General features: G+C 32.3%; 1 protein-coding gene and 1 non-coding gene across 3 annotated transcripts; both read left to right on the top strand.

Moving 5' to 3' along the window:
- Positions 1-303: 303 nt before the first annotated feature.
- On the top strand, positions 304-8,231 carry LOC122053600 (bidirectional sugar transporter SWEET2a-like). Of its 2 annotated transcripts, XM_042615619.1 has the most exons (6): positions 304-384; positions 470-506; positions 579-792; positions 7,477-7,635; positions 7,828-7,947; positions 8,066-8,231. In XM_042615619.1, the coding sequence occupies exons 1-6, from the start codon at positions 342-344 to the stop codon at positions 8,168-8,170; spliced, it is 678 nt and encodes a 225-aa protein (XP_042471553.1). In that variant the 5' UTR covers positions 304-341; the 3' UTR covers positions 8,171-8,231. The 2 variants fall into 2 exon arrangements, with proteins under 2 accessions (XP_042471553.1, XP_042471552.1); XM_042615618.1 differs by lacking the exon at positions 7,477-7,635.
- Positions 8,232-9,443: 1,212 nt separating this feature from the next.
- Positions 9,444-9,515, top strand: TRNAM-CAU. Its single transcript has one exon. It is a non-coding gene; the product is annotated as a tRNA-Met (tRNA).
- The last annotated feature ends 5,789 nt before the right edge of the window (positions 9,516-15,304 follow it).

The following is a 15,304-nucleotide window of genomic DNA, read 5'->3' on the forward strand; positions in this document are numbered from 1 at the left end:
AAGTAACTTTTATATAATATAGTAATTATGACTATAAGGTTAAAAGTAAAACTATTTTCTAAATAAAATATCTTAAGTCCCTCTTTTAATAATTTACTTAATTAATTTCGGAGTTTATTTTAATTTTTGCCCATTTCATATTAACAAAAATATTGCCCTTCAATCCTGCTATTCATAACACAGATTAATTGTCACTTTACTTAATTAAAAAATGTTAATTAAGGGGAGTGTCTAAGGATCGAATAAAAAAATATAGATATTGATTATGTATTAATAAGGCGATAAGAACAAGGAGGCCTAGAAGAGTGACGGAAGGAGAAGAGGAGGAGGAGGTTTCAGCAATGGATCAGTACTCTGCGTCGACCATCGCAGCTGGAATCGCAGGTGGGTGGGCGATTGGATTTTGAGGATCATGTTAGTTGCTTGAAGATTTGCGTCCTGAAGGCGATTTTAATTTGTATAATTCCAGGAAATTTGTTCGCCTTCGTTCTGTTCGTGTCGCCGATGTGAGTAATCGAGGAGGAGGAGGAGTTCATTTGATTAGCTGCGATATTGTGTTAACTAGATGATCTGTTCAGGCCGACGTTTAGGAGGATCGTCGGGAACGAGTCGACGGAGGAGTTCTCGGGGTCGCCCTACGTCTACTCGCTGATGAACTGCTTGATCTGCATGTGGTACGGGCTGCCGTGCGTCGGCGGCGTCGTGCTCGTCGCCACCGTCAACTCCGCCGGCGCCGTCTTCCAGTCGGCCTACGTCGGCGTCTTCATTTTCTACGCCGACCAGGCCAGAAAGGTTCTTTAATTATAGTTTAATTAGTTCCTTTATCAAGCTGGTTTGTTTATATATATATATATATATATATATATATTTTGTTATGATATCATGCGCGTCACGCAGTTATCAGCGTTTTTTTTTCTTTTTATTTTTTTTAAAATTTTGAATTTAAAAATAATTAAAATATTTTTAAAAAAATTTATTTTAGAGTTCATATTTCCCAATTGAGTTATAATTTGTATGTTATTTTTTTAAAAAAAAATTATCTTTAAGGTTTAGATTTTCCAATTGGATTATAATATTTAGTAAAAAAATTAAAAATAAAATAAATTTAAGTATTTATGGAATATTGTAACGTGTTTAGGAAATATATCCATGGATTAAAGATTTATATACGAAAAAATATTAATTTTTAATTATATATATATATATATATATATATATATATATATATATATATATAATTTTTTTAACCTTCACACTTTTACCATGTACACTCATGGCGCCCCTCATATATCCAGGAGTCGGGTCAGGATGTTGACCTGGGTGCCTCGAGTCATAAAAAAATTAATATAGTTGCTCGATTGGAGAGCAGATTCTCTAGTCCGCAAATTGGGGATGACCCATTACATGAGGACTTTTGATTTGAATGGACTCCATCTTTAAATAGGTGGGGTTTATCCAAATCAAAAGTTCTCATCAATGGATCATCTCCTAATCCGCAATTTGTAGACCAGAGAATTTTTACTGGCTCAACTGAGCATCAGGTGCCCGGACATATAAGAGACGTCCAAGAATTTGGACGGTAAAACCTGTGGTCATATATATATATATATATATATATATATATATATATATATATAATTTTAATGAATTATTTAGAGTAAAAATTAAAAAGACAAAACATCATATTAGTGCCTTAAAAAAAATCAGAAACATCATATTAGTGCCTTAAAAAAAAATCAAAATGAGCACATCTGACATGATTTTATCCTAAAAATACACATTAATTCAGTATTGTTGTAAAAGCTACAAGTTAGCTACACCTTTTAGAAACTATTATTGAAGATTAATGCTTTTCCATAAATGAATGTACAAGACATATGCATGAATGTCTAGAATAAATAGGATTCATGACTAAGATTCATGAACTAGTAATCAAAGCATGTATTTCATTTAATTTTAGATACATGTATGTTGCAAGTACATAGAACTAGTTGAAGCATAGACTAGTATAAATAGGAGAAGTCTTGTACCCATTGTCATAAGAGTTTTTTCTTAACAAGTATAATTCCAACGACTAAAAGCATAAGTCTTGGAAATACCCAACATATTTTGTGGTATCAGAGCGAAAGGTTTTGGTTCTAAATATCTCCCGCATATTTATCAATGGCGTCTACAAGCAACCAAGAACTCGCGTTCACATATTCCCAACAAGGTATCCCCATCTTTGTTGGTCAAGATTTTGAATTATGGAACGTGCTTATGAGGACCGTATTCGTGTCTCACGAATTATGGGATGTTATTGATGAGGGGTATATTACTCATACTCCGGAGGAGGTTGCGGCATTTACAAATGCGCAGAAAAAAGAGCATAAAGAGAACAAGACGAAGGATGCAAAAGCCTTGTCCTTTATGCATCAAGGGGTGAGCCGATCAATTCTTCCGCGCATTACGAGTGCTAAGACCGCAAAAAAGGCCTGGCAAATTCTAAAAAATCAGTTCGGAGGCCATGAGAAGGTAATCACAATTAAATTGCAAAATCTATGGCGAGATTTCGATAATTTGGGCATGAAGGATTCCGAAAATGTGCAAGATTTTCTCTCCAGAGTTTTAACAGTTATAAATCAAATTCGAGGATATGGAGATACTCTAGAAGAGAAAAAGATTATAGAGAAAGTCCTACGATGTTTGCCAACGAAATTTGAGCATATAGTTGCAGCGATCGAAGAATACAAAGATTTATTAAAATTGTCTCTGGATGAACTCATGGGTTCTCTTGAAGCCCATGAAAAGAGGATGAACAGATTCTCTACTCAAACCTTGGAACAAGCTTTTCAAGGAAAAATGAATGTTTCTCAAAAAGAGAAAGACAGCCCGCAAGAGAAGAATAACATATCGGCACAAAGAGCATCGCAAGGAAGAGGTCGTGGCAGATTTTAAAATTCTAATACTCGTGGTCAAGGTAGAGGAGGAAGAGGTAACTCTAGCTTGCGATTCAAGAATCAAGATTCAGATTCTTATTGTCGCATATGCCGAAGAAATGGTCATGACACTCAAAGTTGTTGGAATAGATGCAAAAGGTGCAGAAATGCAAATCACTCAAAAAAAGACTATTGGTTTCAAGATGAGGATGAGACAAAGGAGGCAAACTTCTCTGAAAAAAATGAAGCCGATCAGGTATTTTATTCATGCTTAAATTCTCAACAGCAACTTGAGAATATTTGGTATGTGGACAGCGGCTGCAGCAACCATATGTCTGGAAATAAGAAGATGTTCGTGGATATCGATGAATCATTTTCATTAGAGGTAAAGATTGGAGATGGCAAAGCACTTAAAATTACTGGAAAAGGTGCCGTTTCTATTCAGACAAAAGAAGGGAAAGACAATATCATCAAAGATGTCCTTTATGTGCCGGAATTAACTCAAAATTTATTGAGTGTTGGCCAGCTCTTGCAGAAAAACTACAAGGTGGAGTTCAATAATGATCATTGTGTCATTATTGACAAGCAGAAGAAACTCACGATGGCAAGAATTAAGATGAGTCAGAATAAAGTATTTCCTCTAAACTTGCCATTAGCCGAGAAAGTTGCACTTCAAAGCATGACGGATGGAGATCATAAGATCTGGCATTTGAGGTATGGACATTTGAGCTACAAAGGTTTAAATTTACTAAAAAAAAAGAAAATGGTATTTGGGCTTCCAAATTTTCCATACCAAGATAAACCATGTGAAGGATGCATTTTCGGCAAAATGCATCGGCTACCATTTCCAAAAATATCTTATAGAGCCAAAGTCCCTCTCGAGTTGGTACATGCAGATATTTGCGGACCAACGCAAACTCCATCTCTCAACAATTACAAGTATTTTCTCTTATTCGTGGATGACTACACCAGGATGATGTGGGTCTACATACTCAACCAAAAGTCAGAAGCATTCCCGAAATTTTTGGAGTTCAAGAGACTTGTAGAAAATCAGTGTGGGAGAAAAATAAAAATTCTTCGCACAGATCGTGGAGGAGAATTTATTGGAAATGCCTTCATGGATTATTGCAAAGAGAAGGGGATCCAAAGGCAGTTGACAGTTCGATACAGCCCGCAACAAAATGGAGTCGCCGAGAGGAAAAATCGCACCATAGTGGAGATGGCTCGTAGCATGATGGCGGGTAAAGGACTTCCAAAATCATTTTGGACAGAAGCTGTAAATGCAGCTGTGTATATTTTGAACCGGTCACCAACAAAAGCGGTTCCAAATAAGACTCCATATGAGGCATGGCTTCAGAGGAAGCCACAGGTGAATAATTTTAAAGTTTTAGGCTGCATCGCATATTCTCATATTCCATTTCAGCAAAGAGAAAAATTTGATGAAAAAGGAGAAAAACTTATTTTTGTCGGTTATAGCGACCAGTCCAAAGGGTATCGATTATTGGACTCAAGGACAAATAAACTCATAATTTCTCGAGATGTTATTTTTGATGAAATGCAGTCGTGGAATTGGGGCGATAAAGAGAAGATTGTATCTCAGCCAACACCGCCTATTTTTTTACCAAAGATGATTGATCAATCAAACACAAGTGAAGGTGCAAGTACATCAAGTAATAGAGATATCTATCCAGAGTCAGAAAGCCCTGTAAGAAAAGTTCGAAGCTTAAGAGACATATATGATTCTTGTGATGTCGCATTTTTTACATATGAGCCACAAACTTATGAGCAAGCTGAAAATCAAGAAGTATGGCACGAGGCAATGAACGAAGAAATTATCAGCATTGAAAAAAACAAAACATGGGAGCTCATAGATCTTCCTAAAGGAAAAAATGTGATCGGGGTTAAATGGATCTACAAGACAAAATTCAAGGAAGATGGCTCAATTCACAAACATAAAGCTCGTCTAGTAGCAAAGGGGTATTCTCAACAACCTGGAGTTGGCTTCACAGAGACATTTGCACCAGTTGCTCGCATGGAGACGATACGAATTGTTCTCGCTGTTGCAGCACAATTGGAGTTACCGGTCTATCAATTGGATGTAAAATCCGCGTTTCTCAATGGTGACTTGAAGGAAGAAGTTTATGTGGAGCAACCGACAGGTTATGTTATCGAAGGAAAAGAAGAAAAAGTTTACCGGCTTCGGAAAGCACTATACGGCTTAAAGCAAGCACCAAGGGCCTGGAATAGCAAGATTGACCATTATTTTCGATCACAAGGATTCGAACAAAGTCGGAATGAGCCATCATTATATGTAAAGAAAGGTGCGCAAGATTTTCTAATTGTGTGCCTTTATGTCGACGACTTGATATATGTTGGTACTAATCCTTATATGGTGAAAGAATTTAAAGAAGCTATGATGAAAGAATATGAGATGACAGACTTGGGTCTCATGAAGTATTTTCTTGGGATTCAAGTTCGACAATCCAAAGGAGAGATTTTTATGTCTCAAGAAAAATATCTTGACGAAGTATTAAGAAATTTTCAAATGAGCAATTGCAAATCAATCTCAACTCCATTGGCAACTAATGAGAAGTTGCAGCTAGATGATGGAGCAGCTAAAGTTGATGCAAAAATATACAGAAGCTTAGTCGGCTCATTGATCTACTTGACAAATACAAGACCTGACATTGTATATTCTGTCAGCTTGATCTCAAGGTTTATGCACGAACCAAGCAAGCTACACTATGCAGCTGCTAAAAGGATTTTGAGATATCTTCAAGGAACAAGAAAGCTTGGTATCAAGTATGTCAAAGAAAAAGAAAATAAACTTGTTGGATATACCGATAGCGATTGGGCTGGATCACTCGATGACCGCAAAAGTACATCCGTATATATATTTTGCTTGGGTTCGAAAATTATTTCTTGGGTATCTAAGAAGCAGAAGACGGTATCACTCTCATCAGCAGAAGCCAAATATATTGCAGCCACCGATGCTGCTTGTGAAGCTGTTTGGCTACGAAGAATTTTAAGTGATGTTGAGCAAAAGTAAGAGGCCCCTACAACAATTTTGTGTGATAATAACTCTACTATTGCGATGACAAAGAATCCAGTTTTTCACGCAAGGACGAAACATATTGAACTTCGACATCATTTTATACGAGATCTCGTGAGTGATAAAAAAATTCAGTTGAAGTTCATCAACACAAACGAGCAGTTAGCGGATGGTTTTACTAAAGCAGTTAGCTCAGGAAAAATCAAGCAACTTCGAAATCATGTTCGAATTACATGATCTGATCAAGGGAAAAACATTAAGGAGGAGTATTGAAGATTAATGCTTTTCCATAAATGAATGTACAAGACATATGCATGAATGTCTAGAATAAATAGGATTCATGACTAAGATTCATGAACTAGTAATCAAAGCATGTATTTCATTTAATTTTAGATACATGTATGTTGCAAGTACATAGAACTAGTTGAAGCATAGACTAGTATAAATAGGAGAAGTCTTGTACCCATTGTCATAAGAGTTTTTTCTTAACAAGTATAATTCCAACGACTAAAAGCATAAGTCTTGGAAATACCCAACAACTATATGCTAACTTCTATACATTCAATCATGATTAGATTATTTTTATTTGAAATATAATCAGTGTCATGGAGTCCTTGTTGTTTGATTTGCTAGTTGAGATATTATTTTAATCAAATTATAACTTAGAAAAATAAAAATTAAATAATATAAAATTATTATTGTAGAAACAAGCAACTAGCTTCTATACATTGTAGAAGCTAGCAACTAGCTCTACACATTGTAGAAGTTAGATGATAGTTTATACCCAGTTGATCATGATCAAATAATATTAATTTGAAATGTAATAATTGTTATAAAGTTCTAATTATTTATTTTGCTCGTTAAAATATTATTTTTATTGAAGTTATCATTCAAATAAGTAAATCAAAATGATATAAAGTTACCGTGCTATAAATTAGCAACTAGCTTCTATAATGTGTAGAAGTTAATATCTAACTTCTATAATTGTAGAAACTAGTTGCTAACTTCTACACATCCGAATGATTAGATAATATATTGTAGAAATTAATTTTTACATATTGTAGAAATTAGTTTCTATCTTCTACACAACGGAATCATCAAATAATGTAAGGATATTTTGAATAGGTTGTTTTAAATAGGGACTTATTTGATTTTAATCAGAAATTGGGCGCTCAATCTATGAAAACGCAAATAATGGATATCCATTTCATTTTTATTCAATTATTTAAGTTTATTCATTTGAATGAGGGTTTTTTTAAAAAAAAAATATTTGAAGCTCAAACTTGTTCACAGACAATTATATTATTAAATATAAATTTAAACAAAATAATAAAAAAAACTTAAGAGATATTTTAACATTAGAATAGAGATAATTATGCTTAACTAAAGTTGCACATAGTATTTCAATCTTTCAATTAGTTAAATTTATTGGGTAAAGTAATATTTGAAACCAAATTTTCATGATAAAAACACTATACTTAGTCTTGATTTCATTTGTTCATGCAGTTGAGAATGATAGCAATGTTCATGGGAGTCCTATGCACTTTTATCGCCATTGTTTACGTCAGTTTGGAGTTCTTCGACCCTCTAAACCGAAAGACCTTTGTTGGATACTTAAGCATGGCTTCACTCATCTCCATGTTTGCTTCTCCCCTATTTATCATCGTATGTCCACACATCTAGCTAACCCTACTTAATCTACTCGATCGCAATTATAAAACTGCTTTCATAATTTACGATTGAAAATTTTATTCAGCTGATTAAATTTTATTTTGGTGGTTAAATCGGTCATTAATTCACCATTTTCTTGTAGTTCCCCTAACCATGCCCTAGTCCATTTTGTGTTTTTTTTTTCAGAATTTGGTGATCAGGACTAGAAGTGTGGAGTTCATGCCATTCTACTTATCCCTTGCCACCACCTTGATGAGCCTGTCTTTCTTTGTATATGGGATGCTATTGCATGACTTCTTCATATATGTAAGAAGATCAATCATTTCACTTTTTTTCCAAGGACCCTAATATCTTTTCCTTAATTAAGTTCAGCGATATAAATTTGATTCTAATTATTATTTTTATTTATTTATTTTTCCCATAGATTCCAAATGGGATCGGAGCTCTCCTTGGGGTTGTTCAATTGTTATTGTATGGCTATTACGGTGGAAAATCTAGAGAGCGGTCTATTTTGCCATTGTTGGCTTGATAAAATAATTGTGTGTTCATTTATTTTGACACGCTTCCGTAACCGTCTTATGAAACGGCTTATCAGGAAAATATCTCTGATATCATATCTTAATAGGACATGCAAATCCTTGATGAGACAATATAAGCTTCCGTCGTATGATCCATCTATTGACCATGCCTCGTTGTCAACGACATTATCTCCCAAAGGGATATTGAGAGATATGAAAGGGGTTCCACTGTTTGGCCGAGCGGGGGAGTCGCTCGGCCGGGGATCCCCGCCCTGTCGACCTCAGCTGAGTTTCTCCATAATCCCTTGGCTCGATTGATTATTTTTGCCTGACCGGACTAGCGCTCTGGTCGCCTTAGCGTTCCTCCACTTCGTAATGAGCATCTGATCGATGTTCTAATCATAATGCTCTTGGCTGTCCGTGCATTCCTCTCAGACAAGCCACTTGTCGATCGGGCAATTCATGCCTGATCAGCAACTATAGTAGACCTTCGCTCGACCTACCTTTGGTGAGCCTGTTGGTTCTCTGGCATTGACTGCTCTGACTTTGACCTCCATGTTGGTCGTTATCTCCGCCCTTGACCCGCACTTGGTGGACCCTCCTTTATCACCGCATCACAAGACTTCTTCTTAAGTTTAGTCGAAGGAGGTCAGAAGTCCGACTGACTGGACAAGAAGTGTCTTGGGTGACTTTTACATCCTATCAGACATTTTAGGCTCAGACGCGCCACTCAACTACCACTTGCTTCCATGAGTTTAAATCTACCGCTCGACTATCATATGACATGGGTTTATAGTCACCGCTCGACTATGTCTTAGTTTGAGTATTGTGCCGATCGGGATGGTTGACGATAACATTTAGTAAATTTTTCATTTCTCGACACTTTCTCGGATGACTACCCTTTGATGGTTGCTGACGCCATCACAATTTAAGGATGACTATGCAAATCTCCGCTCATTATGATGGAGCACGTCGTTCATACCTTTTAATTAAGCCTCATTAATGCTTTCCCATAGCCAATTGTCATATGTCTCACTTTTTGTCACCGTATGTTTTCTTACCGACTCGTTAGGTAAACTTATAATTATTTTCTTATTAATTCTTAATTTAAATATCTAAAATATTATATATATATAGATTTCTACCATTGGTAAATCATATACAATCTCTCTAGTCTAATAGTAGTTATCATTCTTAATTACTAGAAGATTTGAATTTTCTGTGTCTGCATCATTAGTTATGAAAATAATATATTAAATATTCATTTCTTATCATATTCAACAAATCAGAGTGGCGCAGCGGAAGCGTGGTGGGCCCATAACCCACAGGTCCCAGGATCGAAACCTGGCTCTGATAAATTTAAATCAACTTTTTTTTACAAATTTCGTTTGGTCTGATTTGTCAGGCTTAAACAAATCCGGCCCATATTTGACTCATTAACGGGCCCATCACCGGTCCGACTGCTTATCCAAACCGTTTGACACTCATTTCAGAAATTGTAATTTAATCGAGTTACGGTCGATGTTTCTCAACGGTCGTTGGAAATTAGTTTCAAAATATTTTTAATATAAAAAAACCATGTTATGCTTGCAGTTGATTACTAACTATTATGTAATTTTTATTTATAAAATGGCATAAATAAAATACCTGTTAAATTGTTGTATTAATAGATAATTGACAATTGCAACCATTAAGAGTAAATAATGCACTCAACCAATATCCAAATTATATATTCTACTTCCAAACTTATTAAATGACACATTATTTTTTAAAAAATTCTTTGTATAACAGGTAGGATCCATGAATTTCCACCTATGAGTGAAATGATTCATGATCTGAATTGTACTTTGTGCTCCAAAGGATTCGGCTTCCCTTAATTAGGTAGTGAAGGTGATTGGAAAATTATGACCGAGCTAGCTACTTGAATGATTTGATCTAAACGCAACTAAGTTAGTCATGATTTTCCCTATGACACTTGAGCATGAAATTATAGTTAGGTCTTGACCTTCTTGGGAGAGGCATCGCAAGTGGTAAGACATGAGCCGCACAAATACGATTATTTAAGATTAATTTTCAACAGGGACATTTATCCGATGTAATTAATTTATAGAACGTTCGATTTGAGTGCCGGGCTACTTATTGCTTTTACGGATTTTTTTTTAAAAAATCATCTCTAAATAATTGATAGACTAATTTGGCTATAACTTCATTATTATTATTTTTAAACCGAAAAGATAGACAAAGAAAATAATGAAAAAGACTACAATGAAAAAGTTAAGCGATTAGATAATTTTAAAATTCGGTGGGATTTGTGTATTTGAAAAGTTTCAATTCATTATTTTTTTTAAAAAAATCAAAAATATATTTAAAAATTTAAAAATCATAATCAATTTGCCACAAACTCATACTTTATTTATTTATTTTACTAAGAAATGATGAGAAAGCATCCAATTGACCAAGAGAAGGAAGACATCAAAAAATTCAATAACTTGGTGGATCATCTTTTATCATCGCATCACAAGCTTTGTCCTAAGTTTAGTCGAACGGAAAGGAAAGACAGAAATCAAGTGTTTGAAACGAACCAAATCAAATTAAAAAAAACTTATGATGTATTTGATTTGTATGTTTTTTATTTTCATTTTCTAAAAAACATGCGTTTTCTAAAAAAACAGAAAATAAATTTTAATCATTCTCTATTTTTTTATAAAATACTATCTTTTTTTTTTAGAAAATAGACATAGAAAATATAAATCAAACATCATGTTTTTTAAAACACACATTTTTAGAAAATAAAAAATGTAAACCAAGTTCACCCTTAATTCTTTCATTAAAAAATTTTAAACAAAATGATTGATAACTTTACGTCGATCATTTTTTTAAAAATATTTTATTAAACTCATAATATTCTCATAAATTTATCTTTTTTTTAGAATTTTAATAAAAAAATTAAAGGAAGAATATTAATATTTCTTTTTAAAAATATCAAACTAATTATTCAAAAGGCTTTTACCATTTTCGCACTATTAAAAGGCATATCCAATTTTCTGATTTTTTTTTCCAAAAACTCATTATACTTTATTTTTTTTATCGAATGATATATTTAATTCTCAAGATATCCTTTCCATCTATTGCAATTCTAAATTAAAATAAAATTTTAATTTTTCTTTCTATCAAATAAAATCGAACCAATCAACCATTGTCGCATCAGCATTTATTTTTCAAAAAAATAATTTTTTAGTCGTATTTAATTTTCTAAATATTCTATGTATTTCAATTCTAAATTAAAGTAAAAAAAAATATTATTATTTTATTTAAATCAAACCAAACTAAATCGTACCAAAATCCAATTAAAAATAACCGAATAGAAAAAAAAATAAAAACTTAATTATTTTATTAAAAAAATTCATAAAAAGTCGTTGATAACAACTTTATAATATTAAACTCATGACTCCCTAAATTTATCTATATTTTTATTTTTTGATTTTGGACTTTTAATAAAAAAATAAAAATTCAAAGCAACTAAAGGGTTAATAAAAAAATCTTTTAAAAAATACTTTTTTATTTTTTATATCTAACTATAACAAAACAAGAAAAAATGAAATAAAAATAAACTAAAAATTAATGATTTTAATATAAAGATCTTTCGTAACATTAAAAATCTATTATTTATATCAAATTAATATTATTTACTACAAATAATCTTCTAAATTTGTTTATATATTTTTTAAAAAATATTGAATTTTTTAAGTCCAATAAAGAATGGAGTTTAGGAGGGGATTTTGGAGGACTTTAGGGAGTGATTTGCTAATGTGATAAGGAAGATTATCTATTCAATGAGTGGTGGTCTATAACAAGTGATAAAGCTTTGGACAAGTTAATACTTTTAATATTTTTCTAAGTTGATATTAGATATTCTGAGAGTTATCATCCTGACCTACAAATCTTTTCCATGTGTCATCGGATAAATTAAAAAGTGTTCACAACAAACGACCTATTAGTTCAACATTCTTAGATTAATTGTACATTAAAAAAAATTCATCCGTTAATTCGCTGAAACTGAAATTTCATTTTTCGATGTCTGAAAACTAAAAAGATACTTTACTACTATGTTATTAATCGTCGAGTGTTATGAAATGAGTTTGGTGCCCTAGATGGCTTAGTTCCTAGATCAATGAAGCTAAAGACCTATGAGTAGGCAAGAGAGCCACGTGAGATTACGAGATTGATTATGACCTTCAAATATTTAAAATTCATTTGTAAATGAAAATGTTTCCTATGTAAAGGTAGCCTACAAAATAACTTGGTTTCAATAAGGAAATTATTTATCATCACAGTCGTAAATTGTCAACCTCTCAATCTTGGGCCTTGCTTTGACTTATTGTAATTATAAGCTAAGTAAATGTGTGCTATGTGGTTGATTTAATTTAAGTGTTGGTTAATATACTATTTCTATTTGAATAATGATTTACTCTATGTAATTCTAATTAATTTGAGATTAGTTTAATCCAATTGAATAGATCTTGTACAATTTGTTGGAGGTGACCGTGACAAAATCATTGAGACATCTAGTTACTCTTGTTGAGCTTTTAGCAACAAGAGTATTTGTTGGAAGTGATCATGTCAATCAACTATGGACCATCTCCACATCTTAACACTGTTGTGGTAAAAGGCGAATACGTTCGCCTTTAGTGTTCCTGTCAACTCGTCCCAGGATCAACACGGAGGAGGTAAATCACGGACGACTACTAACATTTGGAATAATGGTTAGCACATAAAAAAAATATTATCTCCACAGCCTAACACCTTCCATGCTCAAGTGGATGACATTGAACTTGGCGGACTATGATCAATGTGTTTAGGAGAATGACAATTTGACCTGCCATTGAATTCTGCTTTCTTCCTATTTGGGTTGGTATATCCTTGCATTCAAAGGAGAGACCATGGACAAAAGAGAAGGTAATTATACATTTCCATGTTATCTATCACAAACAAAACAACTATACAATCCACAAGGCAGCAACAGTTACCTTAGGACAGTGAGGCTTGAGCACATGGTATAGGGAATCCTTTGTCCCAGTTACATATACATAGGTAAAATAAAAATATTCTAAAACTCAATTCAAGTTGTTCCTATAGAATGATGCTTCTCGATTTAAGCCGCAATTTTTCTGTCTTTTCCATTTGTAGGATGCAAGTAGCTTCAACAGGCCAAGCACTCAAATAGGATGATATATTATCGCCTTCATAATTCAATTGCGGATCATGTACTGACTTTAGCTGTGTATTTATTTGTTGATTGTTATAATGACTACTATACTGTTCATTAAACTAACAAATAAGTAAAATTTACAGTCCAACTAGTCCGGATGAATAAATATTCAATGATCAAATCTAACTAACTGAATTTAAAATTTACTTTGGTTAATTCAATAATTTAATTTTTCTTTTAAAAATTTAATTTTAAATTAATTAGGTTCAATTTTTAAATTTTTTATTTAATTAAATCGAATAAAATGAAATAAATAATTAAATCTCCATAAAATAAAAAAAAATCGGTTTCAATTAAATCTCTCATTATTTCAAAAAAATTCATTAATTTAATTTTCAATCGAATTAATTGATATGTTATCGGTTCGATTTATTTAATTTTTATTAGAAAATTTAATCAGTTAAGTTAATTTGATTTCAATTAATCCAATTCAATTTCAACTTAATATGTACAATTACCAATTATTTACTGTTCAGATCTTAACTAAAAATTATTGTAAAATATTTTTAAGATAAACAGATAAAATATTTAGTAGAAATTTTAAAAAGTGAATTTGAGCGCTGAGAAAGTCTGAATAAGTTAAAGATATTGAATACTTCATGAAAATTGTAGAGAAGTGAATCTAGATTCGAAGCCGACAATTACATCTCTGCCGTACATGGGAACTCAATGATGATTAATATAAAAACATAGCGGGTCTGTCTTTGACCGGGCCATCAATAATTATCAAATTGGATGAGACGTGGATCATCAGAATTTATAAATTCAAAATAAATCTACAGATCCAAATACTGTTATAATTGAAGGCAAGCAAAATTTCAATTAAATCGAACCAACTAACTAAATTTAAAATTTTGGTACGATTCATTTTAGTTTTTTAAAAAATAATTTAATTTAAATTTATTTTTAATCTAATTTTTAGATCTAATTAAAATTTTGAATCCTGATTTTTATATTGAAATTGATTTTTTTTTCAAATCAAATTAAATTTTTAGACCTTAATTGAAAAAATTCACCTAATTCGTTTTCAACCGTATTAATTGATATTTTGTCATTTCGATTTGTTTGATTTTTTTTTTTTTAAATTCGGTTGGTTCAATGAGTTTGAAAAAAATTGATTTGGTTCGATTAGTTTAATTCCATGCAACTTGATTTTAATTGAATACACACTCTTAATTGGGGTCGAAATTCGGCACATCTGAATATATTTTTCTCCATGCCTTATTACTGTACAAATGACTAATAGTCATTTATAATTTATCCTTTCTGTATTGGCCAAAGACGAATTGACGGAAATACTAGGGTAAATGAATCACCTTTTGACATATAATTAAAAAACAAATTCTAATTAGGAGATAATAGATGCAGTTAATCAGAAATAGTTTACCAAACACAACACGATAAACCACCAATCATATTCTTAGACACATTGTAAATGATAACATGGATTTAAGTAGTAATACTTAATTGTTCAGTTTGCCCCCAAACAACATGTACTAAGTTGTGATTATGATTTTATCATTGTTTCATAGAAAACAACATCCAACGTGACTTCAAAATACGTTGGAGGAATCGAATATGCTTTAAGGAAATTGTGTCGTACATAAATCTTAGTTTCTCTCTTTCTCGACTTGATACTTTAGATTTAGTAGCAAAGTGATTTGATACTATCTTGGACAACGCAGCAACTCGGTCTAACCAATCTAAGCTGACAATTTAAAATTATCAGCGGATCATTTCAATAAAAATAAGTCTAAATTTAAATTCTAATAATTTTAATTTCAGTAGATTTTTTATAACTTCAGGAAATATCTCCAACAAAATAGTGTAATATTGTCCAACATTAAAAGACCTAAATAGACTACATATGCCAAAT

Source organism: Zingiber officinale, chromosome 3A (genome assembly GCF_018446385.1).
Source record: "Zingiber officinale cultivar Zhangliang chromosome 3A, Zo_v1.1, whole genome shotgun sequence".
NCBI classification, from domain to species: domain Eukaryota; kingdom Viridiplantae; phylum Streptophyta; class Magnoliopsida; order Zingiberales; family Zingiberaceae; genus Zingiber; species Zingiber officinale.